The 25,174-nt window shown below is 36.8% G+C and overlaps 2 protein-coding genes across 5 annotated transcripts in view; both read left to right on the top strand.

The window, feature by feature from the left end:
- The window catches only part of LOC105679543 (protein tyrosine phosphatase domain-containing protein 1-like), a 70,700-nt gene that overhangs the window by 14,709 nt on the left and 30,817 nt on the right, over positions 1 to 25,174 (top strand). For all 4 annotated transcript variants that reach the window (XM_067356092.1, XM_067356093.1, XM_067356095.1 and 1 more), the window contains exon 8: positions 21,812 to 22,032. In XM_067356092.1, coding sequence (XP_067212193.1) covers positions 21,812 to 22,032 — 221 coding nt within the window. The remainder of the gene's footprint in view (positions 1 to 21,811; positions 22,033 to 25,174) is intronic.
- Positions 890 to 6,018, top strand: LOC137000161 (uncharacterized). The gene has a single exon (XM_067356103.1). It carries the CDS (start codon positions 1,043 to 1,045, stop codon positions 1,952 to 1,954), a length of 912 nt encoding a protein of 303 aa, XP_067212204.1. The 5' UTR covers positions 890 to 1,042; the 3' UTR covers positions 1,955 to 6,018.

The raw sequence follows: 25,174 nt of genomic DNA, 5'->3' as shown, positions 1-25,174 counted from the left end.
GTAAAGTAGCTCAAAATAAGAGACACGTATTTTTTTTATGTGCTTTCTCGCACGTTTAGGGTTGAAACAACCCCTACAAGCTAAAACGGTTTTTTTGGTTTTGACTGAATATCGTCAAAACTGTAAGAGATATCAAAAAATGTTTCGAATAAAAGTTGCATGGTCTTTTATGAGCTTTATAACCGCGTAGCTCGATTTTTAAAAAATTTTATATTTTTTAATTTACCCTCACCCCTTCTTATTATTTTTACGAATTTCAAAATTTTTGTTATGACAAAAGTTGTAGCATTTTTTACGCTGAATACAACCATATATGATTTTATTATATTTCGAAATCGCATCTTTCAGAAATGAGCTGTCAATGTCGCACTATATGCGCCGCGCTGCGATATATGCATATATATATGCATAACGCATCGTTTGTGCCGCTTGTGTAATCGATGTTTGTCGTGCATGTGTAATTGATAAGACAAATAAAATTAGAAATAAAGATTAGCATGTTATGAAACATTCGGAAAAATGTTCTGATCAAAGAACAAAGTTCACTAAAGTTGTTGCCAAAACATCCCCTCTATTTTACACTTTTATAGTCGCATTTCGAGTGCATTTATAGCGCAGCGCGTTGTCATATCTCGTCAGTGCATATTACGCTTTAAAGTTGTGCGCTTGTTAGTGATTACGAAAAAACAATATATAAAACAGCATCAAAAAAAGAACAGCAAATTCACTATAAAGTAAGTATTATTTTTTTGTACACAAATAAGGAGAAATATTTAATTGTTATATTTATCAGAATGGTTCAATTAAATCCATTTAACGTAATAATGTTAGTATACGTAACTTTTTCGGCCCTTAATCTATCAACAAGTCCGATAACATTTGAAGAACGAGAAATGGCACATAAAATAGAATCTATGCTGAAAGAAATGCGCGATGAGAGATACAAAATGGAAGTAGAAGAATCTTTAGATTATGAAAACGATAACGATATTCCAACAGCAGAGCAATTCGAACTAGGAGATAAAGAGGAAGAAGGTGAGCTATGGACGCAAATCCTAAAGTTATATGTACTACAGATGGACGTATTCCGTATGAATATAAAAAAAATGCAGTCGAATTTTGGAAAAGCAGTACAACAAGGCCAAGAACATTAGAAGGAGTAAAACAAAGATTTCGGAAAGTATATTCATTACGTCAATTACGACGATGGGAAATTCAAGTGAATCAAGGTGGCAGTAGATTCGAAAAATTAAAACAAATTTCGGAATATACATTAAATAATTTTCATACAGCTTTTGAAAATAGAATTATTGTTCACAACGCTGATTTAGCTCGATGGGCTATTCGGGCACAGGAAAATTTAAATGTACCAGAATTTACAGCTTCATCGCGATGGATACGAAAATTTAAAATAATACATAATATTGTATCTCGTAAAATAACAAAATTTATAAGAAAAACATTTATATTGTCTAACGTCGATTTTGAAGAAAAATGTAACACATTTATTGAAAACGTTAAATATCAAATAATAGAATATGGAGTTGAAAATATTTACAACAGTGATCAAAGTGGATTCCAATTAGAACTTCATGCCGGTCGTACATTGGCATATAAAGGAACAAAAAAGATTGAATCTGCAGTACAATCCGTATCGGCAACTACGTATAGCTATACTATACAACCTACTGTTTCAGCCGATGGTAGATTATTATCGCCTCTTTTTATTGTACTGAAAGAAGTTAGTGGAACATTTGGTCCCAGAGTGCAAGAAACAATGTTTAAGGCACCTAATATTTTTGTTACGGCTTCGAAATCCGGAAAATTAACAGCGCATCATTTTAAAATTTGGTTGCAAGACGTACTTTTTCTAAATGTAGGTCCAAAATCTGTTTTACTACTAGATTTATGGACTAAACTTTGGTCATTGTCCAAATATTATTCAAGAATCTAAACCAGAATCCACAGAAGATATTATTTTGTTGACTATACCAGCTGGAACAACAGGAAAAATACAACCATTGGATGTATATGGTTTTCGTTTGTGGAAGAATTTTATTAGACACTTTTCTGATACTGTAATGCTTTTAGGTCTGGAAGTCAATCTGCATGCAAAAAACACCATTTTAAAATTACAGTCATTGACTCAATTTTCATCGCCAAGATTCAGCAATTTATTGAAATACGCATGGTATAAAAGCGGGTACGTAATAAATAAGCCCGAAGAATTCGAAACACCAGTGGAATTTTGTTTCCATAAACAGTCAAAACCAACATGCGATATTTGTGGCGCACCTGCAATAATTACTTGCGCATGGTGCAAAAAGTCACTTTGTATAAATCACTTTTTTCACGAACATCACCTTTGTGATACGTTTGTTCCATAAATTCATCTGTTTTTAATATATGTTAATATATGTATTATATTCAATATATGTAGTATGTTATTGTTGAAGGTAAAGTTGTAATTGTTTCGACATATATTATTATAAAAGAAATAAAATAATAAACAAACAAATGTTTCTAGTATTGATTAATAGAAAAACTTGAAATTAATTGGATTTTTTTGCATTACCATTAAAAAACAATAAATTGCATTTTAATTGTAAGATTTTTATTTATTTATTTCTCTTTCGATATAATCCACTCTTAAAAAAGGCATGAAAAATCGATACTCGAATGTGTCAAAAGTATTGTTGACGCTTATCCGCGACGCTGATTGGTTATCTCGATTATTCTGACAGTTTGATAGTTTAAGAGCAAAGATTATTTTGACGGTTATTTAAAATTTTAAAAATTTTATTAAAATATTTAGATTTCATAATTATTAAATTATTATAATAAGTGCACGGGCGCAGCGCGCGCTTGTATTGTTCTAGTATAACTATAAAAGTATAATATAGAGGAGATGCCTTGGCAACAACTTTAGTGAACTTTGTTCTTTGATCAGAACATTTTTCCGAATACTTCATAACATGCTAATCTTTATTTCTAATTTTATTCATCTTATCAATTACACATGCACGACAAACATTGATTACACAAGCGGCACAAACGATGCGTTATGCATATATATATGCATATATCGCAGCGCGACGCATATAGTGCGACATTGACAGCTTATTTCTGAAAGATGCGATTTCGAAACATAATAAAATCATATATGGTTGTATTCAGCGTAAAAAATGCTACAACTTTTGTCATAACAAAAATTTTGAAATTCGTAAAAATAATAAGAAGGGGTAAGGGTAAATTAAAAAATATAAAATTTTTTAAAAATCGAGCTACGCGGTTATAAAGCTCATAAAAGACCATGCAACTTTTATTCGAAACATTTTTTGATATCTCTTACAGTTTTGACGATATTCAGTCAAAACCAAAAAAACCGTTTTAGCTTGTAGGGGTTGTTTCAACCCTAAACGTGTGAGAAAGCACATAAAAAAAAATACGTGTCTCTTATTTTGAGCTACTTTACAACATATTTAAAGCTCGTCAAAATCGGAGGGGGACACTTGGGTCCCTTTCCTTGTGAGCATATTCTTACCCACACGGAACATAATATCCAATGGACGTCCATATAATCTCCATAACTCCATACTACATCTATCTCTGCGATGGATATTAGATAGGTTTCTATTAGAAATCTATATTATTTCCATGATAAATGACGATATAAATCCATCATAAATGTCTATTAGACATCTGTTATCGATGTTTGATAGAAGTATTAGTATCCATAGTAACGAATATTGTTAGGGCATCGTCGATGTCAAACGTTTCGGCTGATCATTTATCCATCTTCAGTGCTAACGTTACAAATCTGTTTAGTAGAAAGATTGTTGTTTCAATTCGTCATTAATAAAATTATTTGAAAGTAAAGTCACAAATGTGATTGCGAGATAGTCTTGTTTATGTAGGTGTTAACAGAATGTCACCATGTTCTCGACTGTCTCACAGTTCTCGACTGTCTCACAGTCGTGACATTCTGTTAACACCTACATAAACAAGACTATCTCGCAATTATATTTGTGACTTTACTTCCAAATAATTTTATTAATGACAAATTGAAACTACAATCCATCAAAGCTCTATGAAATATCTATGGAACATCTATGATTGCTCCATATGATATCTATGAATATATTTAATGGATATCGAATAGAGGTATGTAATGCGGAACTGTGGATGTCTAGTAGACATCTATAGGAGATTACATAGATATCTAATAGAGGTTTCGAATCTTCATAATGGACATCTAGTGGATATCCATTAGACCCAAATAGCACATGGATGACCTATGCACGTACAATGGATATTCTCTTTGGACATGTCGGATATCCATAAAGTATCCAGTATATGTCCCGCGGATGTCCAATGGATATTCATAGGATAAACATTTGCAACTGCTAAGAACATCCATGAGATATCTGAAACACGTCCGTTTCTAGATATTGCGGGTATTCTATGGATGTCCATAGACTGTACAAGTATATTCTTAACTGGATATCCCAGCAAACACAAATTAACAATAATATATTATTAATGTTCTAATTTTTTACTCAACAATGTAACTGTTGTGTACAAGACATGTTATATTATTGAATAGGAAATTATAACATTAATGTTATGTTATTAATTGTTGCGTTTTGTGTTTGCTGGTATCGTATGCAATGGAAATATTTATAAATATATTATAATAAAAATAAAATTAATTTTGTTAATTTATTGCACATATTTGTTCTTTTATATCACATTTTATAAAATCATATTTTTAATTAGCATGAAATTCGCATATCATTATTTTTCATATGATAAACATTTATATTACGTACGTATTAAACTACATGTGTCTTATCAATCTCATAAAATTATAACATCTGATAAGGCATTATGTTATTATCACAATGTTTGATTGAAAAAAAAAGAAGGAAAAGAAAACGAATAACAAAAGTAAATATATCTTGAAAAGTAATCAAATAGTGTTTCAACTCGGTAACACTGATTTCAGTTATCAATGGTATAGTAATGCATTATGATGCAATTAAAATAAATCATATAATCGTCGAAACGTTTTATTGAAAACATCGTATCGCATATAATAAAATATAAATTAAAATAAAGACATATGCGTTCTTGAGATTGCAATAATTTGTTATAAATTGCCTGCTGTGTGCGTGCGCGCGCGCGCGCGCGTGTGTGTGTGTGCGTGTGTGTGTGTGTGTGTAAAATATCTAAACACTAGAGTATATATAAGTATATATTAATTTTCAAAAAAAGTAAATTTTTAGAATCCGACTTAGTTACATATCACAGTCTTTTATAAAACACCTTCAAACTAACCGAGATTGTTAAATTGAAAACAATTATTATAAATGACTAATGCTCGCATCTAAGTTTGCTTGGAGCAAAACAGAAGAAAGTTTGCAAATAACTTAAAGATCTTAATTATCCTAAAGGTGTTTTTTCATATTATCGTCGCGCTCTTTTGCTCTTCTGAGCCATTTTTTAATAGCTTCTTCACATTTCTCCTTCGAACAATCTGGTTGAGATATTTAGGCTAAAGCTGTAAAAAAAGAATTCAAATAGAAAAAAAGCCTAATCACACCTGAATGACTAGACTCTAAAAAAGCAAATTTTTAACAATTCAATCTTGAATAAAAAAAGTGATGGTTATTGCAATAAGCAATTATATATTATTTTAATAGTAAGTATTCTATATTTATATAATACAAACCCATCAATAATACAATAAAGATTTATTTCTAAGCAATATATTATTCCTAATCGTTCCCATTGTCACCGCTTATATCTTGCAAAAAAATAATTATAACTTACCGATCAACATATCTGCAATTTTAAGTTTATTGAAAACTTTCTTCTTTCTCGCTCCAAGCCAGCTATATTGAGATGCGAGCTCATTAGTCATTAATAATTGCAAAGCTCGTTTGACAAAATCATAAATTGAGCTACCACCAATCTTGGATATTTCTACAACCTAAAATAAAAATATAAAAATAATATGTAAACTAGACGTTCACGCAATGCTCTTTATATTTATAATATGGCTCAAATAGGCTTTCAGAGAACGAAATAGCGATATAAAAGGTAGACATAAATAAAAATAAAATATATATTAGAAAGAGATAAATATATACAAATAATTAACAAAAATATTAAGGCCGGTATTACATTTGTCGTACGACAAACGTTTTAAACCTATTGATTGGCTGCAAAGTAGAGAAATTTTCGGGTCTCCAAAACGTTTTTATTCTATAACTATTCGGAAGCGCGTCGAAATTTGTCGTTAAGGCAGTGAGGTGCACGGAAGATAAATCAAAGAAACGACGTGATTTCATTAAACTAAGTTCTTTATTCGTTTAATTACCCGAGTCGAAATTTTTAGCCTAGATTAAACCTACAAGTTTTGTCGAATTTGGAGAACCAATGTAAGCTTTAATTCATATATATAGATGTAACATTACATTGGCTATTGCCCTCCTTTGATACTAAAAATTGTTACTTATTGCCGTTTTTTCCATGTGGAAGCTCAAAAGAGTATCTACTGAGAACCTCTAAAAAGGCTTCAGGTTCTATAAATATGTATTTCTAGAAAATAAATATTCAAAATTACTTAATAATCTATTATCTCATATACTCTACTTGCATTTAATGTATCTTGATTTCAATAAACAATATATTAATTATTATAATTTGCTTAACTGTAAATAGGCTACTATAAGCAAATATTATATAAATAATATTCACTTATCTCTTACATATCTATCTGCAGGTAAGTAAATTACATAATTAATGTATTGCGCTTATTGAAATTAAGATATGCATTAAATATAAATAAAGTAAATGTGGTAATAGAATATTAAATAATTTTGAATTATAGGTCAGATATGTAATAAAATATTAAATAAAATTTTGAATTTTAATTGTTTTTTGTTTATTCGAATAAATTTTTAGTTATTTATAATACTGAATATAATACTGAGTTGCACTTAATTTTTAAAAATATTTTTTACTATTCATTTGTTATTATTTATTTTATATTATAACCAGGGTCGGACTGGAACACCAGGGCCCATCGAGAAAATTTGTAAAAAGGGCCCCCACTCTAAAGCGCCGCGGCAAAAAATTTTTTTAGTTCAAGGTCAAACGTGTTTTAATGAAATTTGGAGATATTTTGTCCTTTAATTTGTTTGTTGTTGTTTTTATTGTAAATTTTTTTGTATTGTAGTAAAGGGGTAGCATACGTAAAATAAATAACCATGTATAGTGCATGTATTTTATTTAATAATAAAATAATATTTTTTTGGCTTTTAGTAAATATTCTTTTATAAATTGTCAGTTGCCATAACCTTTCAGACGAATTATAAAAAAAAATGAAAGGAGAACACGAAAGACAGTGACGCACTACAGATAGTTGACTAACGCTAACTCGTGCTCAGCGCTATCTTGGTTAGAGAAGGAAAGCACGTCGTTATTCAACTGTCGCAATCTGATAATTTAGAATTTAGATTATTAATTTCTTGCATAAAAAATTTAAAAAAAAAATTTGGATTTGGGGGCCACTGGGGTCCTCAAAAACATAGGGCCCCCCGAGAAATTTCTCGGTATCTCTCCTGTCCAGTCCGCCTCTGATTATAACATTTATTATATTAATCTGATATAATAGAAATTGAACTCAATTATAGATTGAATATTAATATTTTTATTGCTAGAAATTTCGATAAGATTTGGAGATTCAAAAGAGGTAGGAGTTGTAAGAACGAAAGTAGGAAATTGTATGTTTAACATCAATAAAAATAAGGGTTTTCTAGGACAACAAGATTAAAGAAAGGCCAAAAGAAGACATAACACTTTCAAGATAGAACTTGTAGGTCAAGGAACATTATTAGAGGCACAAATAACCATGTATGAGGTTTATAGTAGGTTTTAAATTTCGACTCGGGTAAAGCATGTACCTGTCCTCATGGAGGCAAATAAATGCAAAGAGAAAAGGAGAGTACAACAGTTCAACAAATTGTTTCGGTTTGCACACTTAGACTGCGATATGCGGTGTTAGTTTCCGCGACACGTAATGTCTGCGATTTTGCGGAATCTCAGCGGAGTAACTGCAGCGCGCGTACTTGCGATTGCACAGAATTTTAAGAAAGCGACTGTGTCTCGTCGTGGTGCGGAGCGGTTTTTATAGTTTGAAAATCCGGAGTTCCTTTGAAATTCGCCAATGAGATCGCAAGCATTTTGATTCTCAAGATGACCCTTGCAAACTGTCTATGATTGGTGATTTGGTGGTGTGACTCATGTGTGCGAGAGAATTGCCATCGAGTATTGGCTAAGATTTGTGTGACGCTTGCGTTCATGTGTGCGGATGTTGCTGAAATCAGTAACTGTCACCGCTTGTTTATTTGGTTGTTTGTTATTTTGGCCCCCTTTGAATGGAGAAAAAACTGAGTGCGGGTACAGTTAGGATAACAGTTCAACTGGTAGAATTTTCCTTCGTTCTTACGGCTATTTTTCTATTACGTTAATTATCGATCTTGAACATTCCCGCCCGTCTCGTCATTGCGTGACGAAACAGTCCGGCAGGTTGCGAGCTTGATCGAGTGGCGCTTTTAAATCGATCGAAGCGCTATTGATTGCGGTGCGGGATCGCGGTCTGAGACGGCGCGGAAGCGGCATGCGTTGACTGCGTGAGTCGTAGTGTTGATTGCTGTGTACCACGATGTAAATAAGAAATAGTTTTTGTTTACGAGTGTGTAGTGAGTGATTCGTGTACAGAGTGTTGCAAGACGTAAGATTTTCGGAGTGTAATATTACCAGATGAAAATGGAATGAAAGTCATTGATTACAATTAAAAAGATTGAAATTTTTCGTTATTGTGGATCGACATACTGACCCTATAAATTGAGTGAACGGGGTATAGTGCAAGAATTATTTACGCGGCGTGATGAAATTGAGTGTGAGCGTTTACTTTGTCTTGATTCGCTCGAGTTTCGAGCACTGGAGAGACTGCAGTGATTTTGGGCAGCAGCACGAGCTTGACAAGCGGGCGTACTAATTCCGATGTAGCGGTTTTAACGGTCACCACGCGCACAATTCCATCGTCTCCCGGATGTAATTGTGTGATTCGGGCGAGGGGCCATCGGCTCGCCGGAGTGATTTCGTTTCGAATCAAGCACAGAGCTCCGACTTCGGGAGTTTTTCCCAGCTTAATCCATTTTCCACGAGAAGTGAGTCCGTGAATATATTCTCTGGACCATCGCTGTCAGAAGTGATCGCGCATTTTTTGTAAGAGCTGCTATCGAGTCAAGGTGTTGTCACTCCTTTCGGCGCGGGACGGCTCGGGAACGGCCAGAAGAGGAGCTCCGGTGAGAAAGTGTCCCGGTGTGAGTGCTGAGATATCGGTCGGGTCATCGGAGAGGGACTGTAGCGGTCGTGAATTGAGGCAAGCTTCAACTTGAGCGAGGAAGGTCGACATCTCTTCAAACGTTAGTGTAGCCTTGCCGATGACTCGCCGTAGATGATGCTTGGTGGATTTTACTGCAGCTTCCCACAGTCCTCCAAAATGAGGCGCGGCCGGGGGATTGAAGTGCCATTTGACGCCGTCTCTTGCTGCTGTGGTAGCGATGCGACGGCCGTCGGATGACGATGCGCGAAACATCTGTCGCAATTCTCGTGCTGCTCCGACGAAATTCGTACCGCAATCCGAGAAAATATCGGTGCAAAGGCCGCGACGTGATACGAAGCGACGGAAGGCAGCCAGAAATGATTCGGTGGAATAGTCGGAGACGACTTCAAGGTGCACGGCCTTGGTGCAAAAGCACACGAAGACGGCGATGTAACCCTTGTGTGCCTTGTGTCCTCGCCCTTTGCTGGTGCGGATAGAAATTGGACCGGCGTAGTCGAGTCCTGTTCTGAGGAACGGGCGTGCCGGGGTGATTCTTTCTTGCGGGAGATTTCCCATGAGCGGTTGTGGTGTGACGGCTCGCCACCGAGTGCAGGTGATACAGCGGTGCAACAGCTGTTTGACGATAGCCCGACCTCGTGGTACCCAAAAGCGGAGGCGAAGAAGACCGAGAGTGAGTTGCACTCCTCCGTGCAACGTGCGAAGGTGACACGACTCGACTATCAGTTTGGTGAGCCATGAATTTGGCGGGACGATCATGGGGTGTCGTTCGTCGTAAGCGAGGAGGGCGTTCTTGAGGCGGCCTCCAACTCTCAGCACGCCGTTATCGTCGATGTACGGATTCAACAGTTTTAAGTGACTGCGTTGTGAGACTGCCTGATTTGCGGATACGGCTGCGATTTCGTCTGCGTAGTATATTGCTTGCGTCATGCGGAGCCATCGAATTAGTGCCTCTTCGAGCTCTTCTGGTTGGAGTGTCGTGGTGGTTTCCTTGTGGGCTACGATGTGCTGCCATCGACAGCACCATGCAGTGACTCGCAAGAGTTGATGCAGCGAGGAGAATCGCAGTAGAATGTCGGATTCGGACTGAGGCTCGTCGAGTTTGGCATGTGCGATGATTCGTTCTTCTGGCAGTGGTTTGTTGCATTCCTCCGAGCCTTCATTTGGTCAAAAGGGTTTACCCTTCATTAACCAGTTAGGCCCTGTCCACCACAGCGAATGGTTTGGAAGTTCGCTCGGCGCTATACCTCTGGAGGCACAGTCGGCTGGATTGTCCCGTCCGAGAACGTGCTGCCAGCGAGCCTCAGGCAGGAGCTCTTGGATTTGTGAGACGCGATTTGCCACGTATGTTTTCCATCGGGAGGAGTGCCCTTGAATCCAGTGTAGTGTGACCTGAGAGTCTGACCAAAGATATACTGGTGCTGTGAACAAATCAAGGTTGGCGCGGACGTGTTGCATGAGGTTGGCCACCATTACGGCGGCACTGAGTTCGAGTCGCGGGAGGGACACTTGTTTGACCGGTGCTACCTTGCTTTTTGCGATAATTAGGCGTGTTGTGGTAACGGCGCGACGAGACACGCGGAGATATATTGCGGCTGCGTATCCTCACTCTGAGGCGTCCGCGAACCCGTGCAGTTCTGTGTGAGTTTCCTCGCTGGGGTTGGTGCCGAGCCAGCGATCCACGCGAATGCGGTCGAGTGACGGAAGTTCACTTAGGAATCGTTGCCATTGATGCGCGTCGGCCGACGGCAGCGGAGTATCCCAGTCGAGTTGCCGCAACCAGGCGGACTGAATTAGAATTTTTGCGCGCATAACAACTGGTGCTAGCCATCCTAATGGGTCGAATAAGCGTGCGGTTTCGGATAGAACGCGTCTTTTCGTGAACTCGGTCAGTGTTCGCGGTTGAATCGTGAATGTGAACGTGTCAGTGCTAGGATACCAACGCATGCCCAGAGTGGAATGACCTTCTGTTTTCCATGAGTGCTGTGATCTATGGAGCTTATGGTCGGGGTTGATCCCAGTGAGAGCGGCCTCGCAGTTAGAAGCCCATTTTCTTAGTGAGAACCCGCCCGCCGTACAGAGCGCGCGGAGCTCGGATTGCAGTGTGATTGCGTCTTGAATGGTATCTGCTCCGGTGGCAATGTCGTCGACGTAACATTCGCGACGCAGTACCCTTGCCCCAAGAGGGAAGCGGGAGTTTTCGTCGCTGGCAAGCTGTCGAAGCGTTCGGATTGCCAGAAACGGCGCGCACGCGAGACCGTAGGTCACGGTTGTGAGACGATATTCCTGTACGTTGTCGCGAGTGTCGTGTCTCCATAGAATTCTCTGCCAGTCACGATCGTCTGGATGGACAATGATCTGACGGTACATCTTTTCGATATCCGTGATCATCGCGTAACGGTGCAAACGCCACCGCAGAATTACGTCGGCCAGAGTGGGTAGGAGGTTTGCTCCAGCGAAAAAGTGTGCGTTGAGAGATTCACCACATCCCGTGCGCTGCGAGCCGTTGAAGACCACGCGAAGCTTAGTGGTAGTGCTTGACTCGCGAAATATTCCGTGATGTGGTAGATAGCATGCGCGACGTTCATTTTCTGGTGGTGTATCTATGCGTTCCATGTGTCGCAGGTCCTCGTATTCCTGCATAAAGGCCTGATAGAGTCCTCCGAATCGCGGGTCTCGTTTGCATTTTGCTTCCATGACGGCTAGCAATCGCTCGGCTGGCTTGCGTGTTCCCGCGAGTGTTTGTGGGGTGGAAGCGAATGGCAGCCGGACGACGTACCGGCCTTTATTGGTGCGTGTGTGAGTGCTCGAGAAGATTTCCTCGCACTTTTCCTCCTCGGGCGTGAGTGCAGTTGGAGCGGACGTTTCTCTTTCCTGTTCCCAGAACCGACGTAACAGCTCGTGTAGGTCTTGATCGGCTGAGCATTGGAGTGAGCAACTCTGTCCTTGGGATGAAGCAACGGAGCAACCGCCAGAAAGAATCCATCCCAGTGATGTCTTCTGAGCAATTGGTGTTTGAGGTCCGCCCTTTCTCAGGCCTTCTTCTAGAATAATGGAGCAAATTTCGGCCCCCAGGAGTAATTCGATCGGATCGTTGGCTTGGAATTGTGGATCGGCCAGTGGCAAATCAGCAATGTGTGGCCAATTTTGGCAGTTGCCCATGGTCACCCCTTGATAGAGCGAGAGGCGCGGCAGGACGAAAGCGACGGCGCTAAGGTGTACACCGGTTACGCGTGACGTAAGGTTAAGGGTCACCTTGCCGCGTGTTGAGCCTGTTCGTGTACCTCCGATCCCGACGATGGATATCTCGGAGCGAGATCGCGAGAGACGCAACCGTTGCGCCAGAGCCTCGAAGATGATTGACACTTCGGAGCCCTGGTCGATCAGAACGCGCACGGCGTGCGAATCTCCGAAGCGGTCGGTGATTATTACTCGCGCGGTGGCGAGCAAAGTTGCCTTGCGATCCTTACTTGTTCGTGTCGCGGAAAGTGCGCTGACTTCAGCGGATTGTGCTGGAACGTACGCTTCGTGAAGCATAGTGTGGTGTCGAGCCTTGCAGGTGAAGCAATTTTTGGAGGATTGACACTTCGTGACCAGGTGATTGTTCAGACAATTGTAGCACAAACGATTCGTATCAATGACAGTTTTTCTCTCGGTTGGAGACTTAGCCTTAAATTCGCTACACTGCCTGATTGAGTGGTTTTCCTTACACACAACGCACCGTGACGTTTCCAGTCTGTGCTTCGTGACGAGAGACCTTGCGGATCGCGACGAATCGGTGCTGGCCTTCACTGTGGTGCCCTTTGGTCGTGCAGCATTCAGTGTGGTGATTCGTTTTGAGATAAAGGTTAGTAGTGTCTCGTGCTCCGGCGGATTGGTGAAGTCGCAGATCGACGATTCCCACTCCAGTCGTGTGCGGAGGTCAAACAATTCGACAACGAGGTGGTTGAAGAGATCCATGCCATGGGACTCAATGGGCCTGTCGATGCTTTCTTGAGCGTTTACGGCGGTGGTGACGGCATGATAAATGCGGCTTAACTCGTCGGCGGTATCTGACTTCATCTTCGCCACGGTGGTAAACGCGGCGAAGTTGGAGCGTATCAACTCTCTTTTGTTTTCGAAATGGTTTTCTAGCATCGTCCATGCGCGAGTGTAGTTATTTTCCGTTACTGATAGCGGACGTATTAATCTTTCAGCCGCCCCTTGCAGACATGATCGGAGGTAATGAAATCTCTCAATGTCAGAAATCGACGAGTTTCTTCCTATGACGGACTGAAAGAGATCACGGAACGTCGGCCAATCCTCATACGCGCCCGAAAATGTCTGGAGTTTTATTCGCGGGAGCGCGGTCTGCGGATGGCGCTCATTGCGGTTCTCTTGCGGTGGATTGGATGTTGCGGAGTGTTCTTTCAACCGTTCGGCGCATTCTACGAGTTGACTACGCTGCTGCACGTAAGTGATTTCCGCGTTGTCGAAAAAGTTAGAAGAAACGTACTCACTTTCGTTGAACCGGTCTTTGTAGCTTGCACGAATAAGTTCGTGATGTGACTCAAACTTAGCCCATTGTTGGTCGATAAGTTTGATGCGAGTCTCGACTGCGCTGAGGGTGATGTTGCGCGAGCCCATTTTTTTGAGATTATCCACTGAACGGGATGCGGCCGTGAATGTCGCGTTGGCCGTTCAGCAGGACGTTCAAGTCCATACTCATATTGACTTTTTCCTTTTCTCTTTTTCGGTCTCCTGCACTCACGCACCTGGGGAGCACTCACGAATTCTGCGGCTGCCGTTCCTGAATCCGGCTCGAAGGACCAAAATGTTCGGAAGCGCGTCGAAATTTGTCGTTAAGGCAGTGAGGTGCACGGAAGATGAATCAAAGAAACGACGTGATTTCACTAAACTAAGTTCTTTATTCGTTTAATTAAGGTATGTACCTGTCCTCATGGAGGCAAATAAATGCAAAGAGAAAAGGAGAGTACAACAGTTCAACAAATTGTTTCGGTTTGCACACTTAGACTGCGATATGCGGTGTTAGTTTCCGCGACACGTAATGTCTGCGATTTTGCGGAATCTCAGCGGAGTAACTGCAGCGCGCGTACTTGCGATTGCACAGAATTTTAAGAAAGCGACTGTGTCTCGTCGTGGTGCGGAGCGGTTTTTATAGCTTGAAAATCCGGAGTTTCTTTGAAATTCGCCAATGAGATCGCAAGCATTTTGATTCTCAAGATGACCCTTGCAAACTGTCTATGATTGTTGATTTGGTGTGACTCATGTGTGCGAGAGAATTGCCATCGAGTATTGGCTAAGATTTGTGTGACGCTTGCGTTCATGTGTGCGGATGTTGCTGAAATCAGTAACTGTCACCGCTTGTTTATTCGGTTGTTTGTTGTTTTGGCCCCCTTTGAATGGAGAAAAAACTGAGTGCGGGTACAGTTAGGATAACAGTTCAACTGGTAGAATTTTCCTTCGTTCTTACGGCTATTTTTCTATTACGTTAATTATCGATCTTGAACAATAACCAATCAATAGACTTTAAAATTATCGTATGACAAATGTAATATCGACCTAACACTTTAAAGATAAGTCAGGGATTTGCTTTTTACAAAAAATATAGATGAAAACTCGATGATTGCTATTACCTGGAATTGTTACATCCGCTAATATCAATATAATACGTACCGTGGATTTAAAATTGCTTTCTATCAACAAATAATTGTTGAGAAGTTGTTCCAAATCATCTGTCGAATTTAGCGGAAATTCGAATTTATTTAAGATTGAATCTTCATTTATATTGAGATTTATATTACGTCCTCGAACTGTCTCATTGAAAGATGTCTGCAGGTTCCTCATATCATCATTCATCTGCCATAAATGCGCTTTGAACAAATGTTGCTGACGAAGTATTTCTTTTAAATATTTATCTGAAAAATCAATTTTTTCAGGGTTTTCAACTAAATAAATAACAAAAATATTTTTATATATTTCGTAATATTTGTTCCATTATTTTTGTTATAGTAATATAAGGTTTCACTTAAATGATAATACGTACCGATAGCATTTTGTTTATGTTGTGGGCAGCATTTACACTGTTGCCGATCAATATTATCAGAATCCGGATCTCTCTGAACATTACAATTAGGAATAACTTCATTATTAATGATAGCGTTTTCGTCCAATCTGAAGTTGTCTGAAATATAAGATAAAATACTAATAAAATGTCACAAATGTTTACAAGTGAAAAATAATTTACCTTCCATCGTGAAAGACTCGATCTCGGTCTCGGTTAGCACATTTGTTGAAACATTTGATGGCGAAAAAACAATTTTCGCGTTGTCTATCATGTTTTTTATTGTATTATTATTTTTTAACACTCATGAATCTAAAAAAGGAACCATAATTATAACTATATGTAATAACACAATAAGGTACTACGCATGAAATTTTATAATATAACTATACGTAATAACACAATAATGTACTACGCATTAAATTTTATAATATTGTTACGTATAGTATTATATGTGGTTAGTAATAATCAATACATTTTGTAATCGAACAAACCTTTTTGAAGAGGTGGAGGCCTGGGTAAATTGGTCACCTCATCAATTTCATCTTCTTCAGATGAAGAGCAGCAATGTCGTTTTGTATGTTTTTTTTTTATATACGTGGCGAATCTAACTTCTCAATATCAGAATTCAAATCGGACGTGAATTCAGCTTTTTTAGCTTTCTCCTTTGCGATTGAGTAATTTTCTAAAAATATATAGTATAAATTGTTTTAATATACAATTTGTTGATAAAATGCTAAATGTTTTTGACTAAAAAAATATTATGTTTTACAGTCAATAAAATACTTACCATAGGTGCTATTTCGAAATACGGTTACATTGTGTGAAGGCCAGCAAGTGTTAGGTTCCTCATTATTTCTTATCGCAGCTTGTATTTTTGCTATAGAGTACGGGGGCCAATAACATTTATTATTAAATATCCATCTTGATGGTACCGCTTCCACCGTATTTTCCATATCAAATTTTACAACGCTCCATTAACGAGCCATTTTATCTTCGAATTTTTCTGCAACTAAAATTAAAATATGCGAAGTATCGCAAGCTCTACATATGTGTGTGTGTGTGTGTGTGTGTGTGTGTGTGTGTGTGTGTGTGTGTGTGTGTGTGTGTGTGTGTGTTTGTAGGGTGTCCAGTAATTAAAGAAAATATTCTTCATAAATAAACAATATTTACTAATATTATAAAATTATTTGGAATGCAACATAGGAAAAATAACGAATTTATCATTGAACTTGAGTTTTATACATTTATATGCAACTTCATTTATGTTTCATTTTTGCAGAGGACTTATATCATTATTAACTACAAAAATTTTTAATTGGGACGATCTACATGGTTGACTATACAAATCTTGCAGTGTTTGATATTTATGACCTAATAAAAAGTTGTTAACATTATTGCAAACAAAATTTTTAATATTAATAATGCTGCCATCGTGTAAACAACAACAGTTATCTGGCTCTTGTATTTTTAAAGAAAAGTTACAAAATAAAATTTTTTCCCATTGTTTAGAACATGAAATGTCTATTAAAGGTCCTTTATGATGCTGATCAAGTAGTTGAGAAATCATATTTCTTTCTGCTTTTTCACTATGTATAAAACAGTCTTGTTCATATGTACGAAATATGATCTGCTGTAATGGTTTATCATTTTTACGTATCAATTTTTTTATTGATTGCATAAAATTTTCAAAAGGGAAGGCACTGAATTCTTCCAAACATCCAAAATTTTTGAAATCATCACAAAGGTGTAATAAGTTATGTATATTAAATGAAATATTCTGTTTGCCATAAAGAATAGTAAAAGTTTCTACAAAATAATGAAGTAATGAATTAGCATAATTTATATATTCAAAATGTTTTGTACTTGACAATATAGTAATAGCTACATGTAACGTTATAAAATTAAGATATCTATCATTACTGAGAACTGATGTTAAAACAACAGGTCCTGTATAATGTAAAAATTGTTTGAATTCAGTTGCCTTCCATCTTGCACATTCGTTTAGAGATCTTGGTTTACGGTTAAATTCACATGGTATATTTTTTTTCTGGTAAACTAATAAATTGGATATTTCGGTTATTTGAACGGAAGATAATTTTGAAGATGGCTTTCCATTGTACCATAGTGAAACAAGTAACTTTTTGACAACTCCTAGATATATTAAATGCATTGGATCTAATGGAAAATCAGTTATCATATTTAAATTTGGAATTGACTCTAATATTGACGTGCCCGTGTGGTGTTCTTCTTGTAATTTTAATCTAAAATCGTTATCACTTCTTAAACGCAAGTTACTTGAATTTGGAAAACATATCTTGTTATTAAAAAAACTTCCTTCTATATAACATTTCGAACATGAATAATAACCCATATGACCCTTAGTGAATTTTATAAATGCCTTAGCTGGTGTGTCACATATAAAAGCTTTAATTTTAAAAGGATATATACGACCATTCAGCAATATACCGTCCGTTGTTAAAGCAATAGCTTCATCGACAAATTCTCTTAAATAAACATTGCATCTGTTGGCTTTTTGTTACCGTGATATACACCCACAATATCTACTACTGAACGATTTTTTACTAAGCTACAAAGTATAGGATATAATTCACTATTACTACTTTTACTAAGCGGTAAGCCATCAATGTTAATATAAACTTCTATAATCTGAATATTTTGAAAAGAATAACGTGAAAACAATTTTTAAATACAATTTTTTAAACCAAAATGACAGTAATGTCCTGGTTCGACATCTTTAACAACAACTTTTCTAGGAGTTTTCAGTAAAGTACGTGCATCACTTGGTAAATTAGGATATTTAGATTTTAAAATTTCTAATAATTTATTTAACGCGACATGAGTTATGTTATTTTCAATAGCCCACTTAGCAAGTTCTGATTCAAAAGATTTAGGATTATTAATATTATTATTCAAATGATTATTGTACTCTTCATATACATTGCCATTAGATCTATCGCTATCATCCCTAACAGCACACGATATCCTGCGTATCATCCCATTTTCATACTCATTCTACTGTGATTATCCGTTAAATACTGAGATCAATCCTATAATATCTTTTGCAGTATTATTCGGTTTTCTTTCGCACACGTATAATCTCAGGTTTGACTCAAACGTACGGAAGTGATACGTACGCACTTCTTTCGCACACGTATAATCTCAGGTTTGACTCAAACGTACGGAAGTGATACGTACGCACTTCTATCGCGCGCGTATAATCTCAGGTTTGACGAAACCAGCACTAACCTGCGCCATTTACATACGTAATTCCTTTTCCCGCTTGCCCGGCATCAAGTGACACCACGCAACACCACGTATCCGAGGTTTTACTGATATCGAAGATAATCCTTTTTTCCTTTAAGTTTTATTTCACAAAATAGTGAATAAAGTGTAAGAGCTAGATAGTGTTTGTATATAATTTTTGTAATATTTTTATTATTTTTTATGTACTTGTTAAATTATTTTGCTTAAAATATTTTAAGGTTATGTTCGTAAACTTGCATTATAATTGCCTCTCACCTCTTTGGTTCTTGGTTAAATATACAATACATTTTCTTAATTATTTTTTAAACAATGTCTTAAAAAGATGATTTAACATAAAACTGTTTTCAGTTCGCAGTATCGTTCCTTTGAAGTTCTCTAGCTTAGGCTTCTAGAACTTTATTTTATATTGTAAGTTTTATGGAAATATTTTTACGCTTACGGTCGTAATTTTGAAATAAAAATATCAATTAATAAGAAATTGACTGATTAAGTAACCTAATCTAAATTATCCTATACAATATATAAACGCGCGCGCGTTTCAGCGCTTGGCTGTGTAAATGTGTGTATGTATATGTGATCTACTGCACCATTCCCATTTTTATTCTATCTTGATACTGTCTTTAAACTATAGATCTTCCTGCGAAATTCTATGGAAGATGGTACCGCGGACATACGATGATTCCTAGAACGTACTACGTGCATCGCAGTACATTTAAGAATGTTCTGAGAATATTACAATTATACTTTTGCGATATTCTCAGATTGTTCTCAGTATCTACATGTGCTGTTAGGGATGTGCATCGGTGATGGATGAATTATCATTAGATATGTAGTTATCGGATGCATTGTAATCTAATTCATTCAATTGTTCAAACCTATTAATAAGAATTGATTCATTTGATGACTGAATATTATTAATCCCTACTGCATTTAACAATTGAAAATTATTTCTCTGCTCATTTATTAATTGATCATTTAAAGTGTTTTCAACATTGCGCAAAGTAACTGGCTGATGAACAAAATCAATTAAATCAATTAAAGAATCCTTATCAGCCTTTGCTCGTCTATAATATTTGGAAGAAATTGTTTTTGGTATTCTCGTTAATTTATAATAACTGATAATATTGAAATTAATTATAAATAAATTTTCTGATTCTAAATAAAACTAATTAAAAGAATAATGGAAATGAAAAAGTAATAAATAAATTAGATTTTAGTGAATTGATAACAAAGTCAATCGCGAAAGACGTGTATATAAAAATATATCATGTGAATTCAATCTTATAAAAAATGATAAAATGTAAATATGTATAGTTATACTTACACAGTAGTATAAAGGCGAATTTTCGCACTTATTAGCACTTGTAACTTGTAACACAAGTAAAATCACAGTAAAATCACACTATAAAAATCACAGTAAAAGCACACGAGGCACGATGCGATTTGCGTACATACAGGAGGTTAGAACTGCACGCAACCTGCACGTGATAATTTAGCGCCAAAAACATAACTACACAAGTCATTTACTATCTATTATCAGTAATTAATTATAAATCGATGACAATATATGAATTTTAAACTATTATATATTATTACTAATAAACTGAGAATATTATATTTTATACTCTTATTAAAATAAAAGAAACAAAATATTAGTGTTGTATTACATACGATATAGAGTATCCATAGGATATTCAATGGATGTCCAAATTGGACATCTGTTAAATATCCATGGACAGTTATACATTGGATATCCATATTATGTCCATGGACATACGGACATGAAAGGGACATAAAATAAACGTCCATAAGATATTTGGTGCTATTTGGGGAGGTTTTTGTTTCGTGTGGATAGTGTGTCTCAAAAAGGATATCATATTTCAGATATTCTAAGAATATTGTGAAAATATTCTCGTATATTCTCCGTACATTCGTACATTTATAGAATATACTGAAAATATCATGTGCTATCTGGAATGGTGAATGTCAAAATGATAAACGGTTGTAAATTTGGTGAAAATTTGTATTTAAGAATTGTCGAGGTTGCTGAATAAATCTGATATCAAAAATCATTCCACAAAAATTGAAAATATTCAGTGAATTATTCGCAGTTCTTAGTTCTATTTATAATCAATCTGCGGTGTAATAAACACAATATTTAATTGCCAAATCTTATTAATAATAATGTACACAAAAAATTTCTTTTCAGAGTTAAAAGTCCTAGTAATATACTTTATGCTAGAGCTCGAAATTATTTCAGCTTTTCGGCCGATTCTTGTGATGTACGCCTCTTTTCCTTTCTTTACCGCGCGCGCCGCAGCCGCTAGGGCCAGCGCCGCCGAACGTTAGAAGCGGCGCTATTCGATTAATGTTAAAAAAATTTATTAAAAATATTTTTTTCCTTAATAGCAATAGTACCTCATGGGTGACGTGGAAATTTATTAAAATATTTCTACATAATAAATTTAAAAATAAAAAAAATATTTTTAATAAATTTTTTTAACTTTTAATGATAAAGAAGGAATAACTCAACATTAATCGAATAGCACCGCTCTTAACGCTCGGTGGCGCTGGCCCTAGCGGCTGCCGCGCGCGCGGGAAGGAGAGGAAAGAAGGCGTGTGCCGCGAGAATCGGCTGAAAAGCTGAAATAATTCCGAGCACTGCTTTATGCAATAAAAAAAGAAATTTTGTTAGTACGTTACATACTATAGTTATATGATAAAGTACATCAAAATAGTCAGTTATATGATAAAGTACATCAAAATAGTTTTTTTAAAGTACGTCAAAATAGCCCCTTTTTTACAACTTTGACTTTAAATTTCTCAAAATTGTGACGTGATGGAGCATTTTTAAAATCGGCATTGTATTCGGCATAAAAAAACTATAAAAAAAGATACCTCGCATTCGAATTTTTTTTCTTGAGTTGTGTTATTAATAAAGTAAAGGGATAGGTTATTCGATATTCTTTATTCTACGTTTATTTTTGACTATTCTTGCTAAAGTAATGTATATCTGCCAATACAATCTTATATTGCGACAGTTCTGGACGACAGTTGCGTCGACGATGTCCTAGGTGATGGTATTCATGATCAGAATCTACTTGATAACGACTGTTACAAGGAAATTCAATCACATATGAACTTGAAAAGCATTGCTCGTAATGATTACAAAACGGTGACCACTGAAGAAGCTATCAAGGCACTCATTAAAGATAGCGCCTCTCTTCCTGATTCCATAAAGAAACGTTTGCACGATTATCAGGTAATTAATTTTATTTATTTATATATATATAATATATATATATCCCAGATAACATTCAAGCATCCTAATAGTAGTATAAAAGCATTCTACTTTAAAGAGTCTACAAGTGTCCTTGTTGACGTCGAAAATGCACACAAATAGTTGAATATGGTAATGAGATATTATGCATCTTTGAAAATAAGACTCGTAGTCTTGTACAATATATCCCTATTATCGAAAATCTGTATTCGGCTTTTAGTCTCATACAATAGCTCACTACCATTGAATAACTGTAGCTTATGTTCCATCTCCTACAATAGGTTCCTAATATCGAGTAACTGAAAGAAAGGGATAGAAATTAAAAGCAAAGATATCAGATTTTTCCATAAATCTGAATAATTATACTTAATTAACAATTTCGTCAAGTTTAATTATTAAGAATTATGCCAAATTTTATAAGCTTTAATTCCATTTCCTTTTATAAACTCGTTCATGAGTGATCACATATAAAATATTACAAATTTAATTACAAAACAATATTATAAGTAGGGCTCGGACGTTTGTGCACGATCCCGTGTCGCGCGCGAAGAACCGCAGCGTGTGAGTGAGTCGGATGCTCGCGCTTAAAAGAGATAGTAAGTTGCTACTTCATTTCAGCGCGGACACCCGACTCACTCGCACGCTGCGGTTCTCCGGCAAAAAAAACTTGGCGCTGCAAACGGGCTTCGCCTTTCCCCTTTGACCCCCCCCCCACCGCAGCCCTTTGCGCCATCCCTCCTTCCCGCCCCCCCCCCCCGTCGAGGAGCCTCACCACCCCAACGCTCTTTACACCTTTTTTTTTTTTTTTTTTTGGTGAGGCGGGGGAAATCCTTTATGGATACCCACGGGTCTCGGGGGAGAGCCCGTGGATTATGTGGGAGTCCCCCAGGGAAGGTGTCCCTGGGGTATACCCACTAAAACCCCCGCCGGTAGCCTTCCTAACCCAAAATGAGAGGGGGTGAGGCATCGCCAGCAGCATTCATCTCACCCCTTCTCGGGTTTGGCCATTTGGTTTGGTTTCATCTCAGGGGGGGAGAGGTTTTCTCCCCCCTCATAATTCCTTTCTCTTTTTTTTGGGGGGGGGGGACCGGGTTACCTCGGTCTCCCCTGCCCTTCCTGGTTTATATATAGGGGGGCCGGGACTACCGTGAGCCCCCGCTCACGATTAGCCCCTGCTGGGAAGAGAGGGATAATTCCCTCTCCGCCCAGCCTCTCTTTTAAGTGGAGGGTATCCCCGAAGAGGGGAACGCTCTTTACACCTCAAAGTATTATGAAACAATGAAAATGAGTAATAATGTAATAATTAGCATGATTAAATGACATGTAATTAATTGACATTATGTAAATTAACATGTTGTTTGGTGTGGCAGCGCTAAGTTTTTTTGTATTTTTTAATAAATATTTTGTTATTTTAATTAAATTTTTTTAAATCAAATTTTGATCAGTTTTATTTATACATTTGATGTATATTTTATAAGCTAGTTGAAGTTTGGAACGTTATTGGAACGATTTTTTAAAAATAATTTGTCGTTCTTGTCCTTTTGCAGGGAGAAAGTTTTGAGACCCACAAACAAAGTACAAAAGAGACCGATCCGATACATGCGTCGGAAGACACTCTTATACCCGAAAAATCACCCTCAAAATCACTTAAACAATTCTAGCCAAGCTAAAAATGATTTGTCGCTCTTTTCCTTCTGCACGGAGAAAGTTCCGAGGCCCTCACACGACATGCAAAAGAGACCGATTTGATACATGCGTCGGAAGACAGCCTTATACCCAAAAAACCATCTCCAAAATCATTTAAACAATTCTAGACAAGCTAAAAATGATTTGTCGCTCTTTTCCTTCTGCACGGAAAAAGTTCCAAGGCCCTCACACGACATGCAAAAGAAACCGATTTGATACATGCGTCGGAAGACACCCTTTTGGGGGTGGTTTTTCAGGTAAAAGGGTGTCTTCCGACGCATGTATCGGTTCGGTCTCTTTTGCATGTCGTGTGAGGGCCTCAGAACTTCCTCTATGCAAAAGTAGAAGAGCGACAAATTATTTTTAGTTTGAGGAGAATCGTTTAATTGATTTTGGGGGTGGTTTTTCGGGTATAAGGGTGTCTTCCGACGCATGTATCGGATCGGTCTCTTTTGTACTTTGTTTGTGGGTCTTAAAACTTCCTCCCTGCAAAAGGACAAGAGCGACAAATTATTTTTAAAAAATTGTTCCAGGAACGTTCCAAACTTCAACCAGCTATTTTATATGTTTATTTTAAATTTGCATCTTGAATAATGTATTAATTACTTTTTATGTTGGTAATATGTAAAAAATTTAGATAATTATTAAAATATAAACATATTGGAGTGTCTTTTTTGGAACTTGGCCAGACCTTATCATTTATGAATTTTTGTGCTATATCACCTTCCATTTAGATTAGTTATTTTCTAATATTACCAATAAAACATCTGTTTCACAGAACATAAGTGTGATTTGAAACAAAAAACTTGTGTTAGAATGTGAAATAATTTAGTAATATGTAATTAAATTAATATAAATGTACAAAATTAATTATGTGACAAAATTGAAATTATTTTTCAATTATTTTTGCACATTTTAGATGTAACATTTATATTAACTTAATTACATACAGTGGACGAAATTTCTATAAGAACACTATTATTTTTAATAAAAACAATTTAATGCTTTGTAAATAAAATTAAGGGAGGTTGGAAAAATATGAAGAAATAATTAAAAAACAAGAAGCCAACATTAAGAACAAAAGAAATCGTTTTATTTTTTATAAAGGAAACGTAGTAGCTAAATATGAAACCGTGTGAGCTTTTCGTGCGCGGGACAGCTCGTCGGAATCCAGGTTCGGTCGGTTGGGGGTGTGTCAAAGAAAATAAGCGGTTAATTAATGATAGATTAGAAATCGTGTTTATTCAGTTAGATATGTTTGATGACTGTGTGTGTACATGCGATGTGAAATTGTGATGCGAAAGAATATACAAGCGCAATGTGTAGATAAATGCGAAGTATCGGTAGCAGTGAGATAATTATATGAGCGATTGCGAAATAATTATTTAATGCGGCGTAAAGTAAACGCGTGAAAATAAACGTGAAGTATCGGCAAGTG

The sequence above is a fragment of the Linepithema humile genome, chromosome 5, assembly GCF_040581485.1.
Source record: "Linepithema humile isolate Giens D197 chromosome 5, Lhum_UNIL_v1.0, whole genome shotgun sequence".
Taxonomy (NCBI): domain Eukaryota; kingdom Metazoa; phylum Arthropoda; class Insecta; order Hymenoptera; family Formicidae; genus Linepithema; species Linepithema humile.
Note: the sequence above shows the minus strand (reverse complement) of the source record. Positions and strands in the feature narration are given on the sequence as shown.

What these genes read in the sequence shown, in the direction of transcription:
- LOC137000161 (XM_067356103.1), top strand. Translation starts at nt 1,043, where the DNA reads ATGGACGCAAATCCTAAAGTTATATGTACTACAGATGGACGTATTCCG.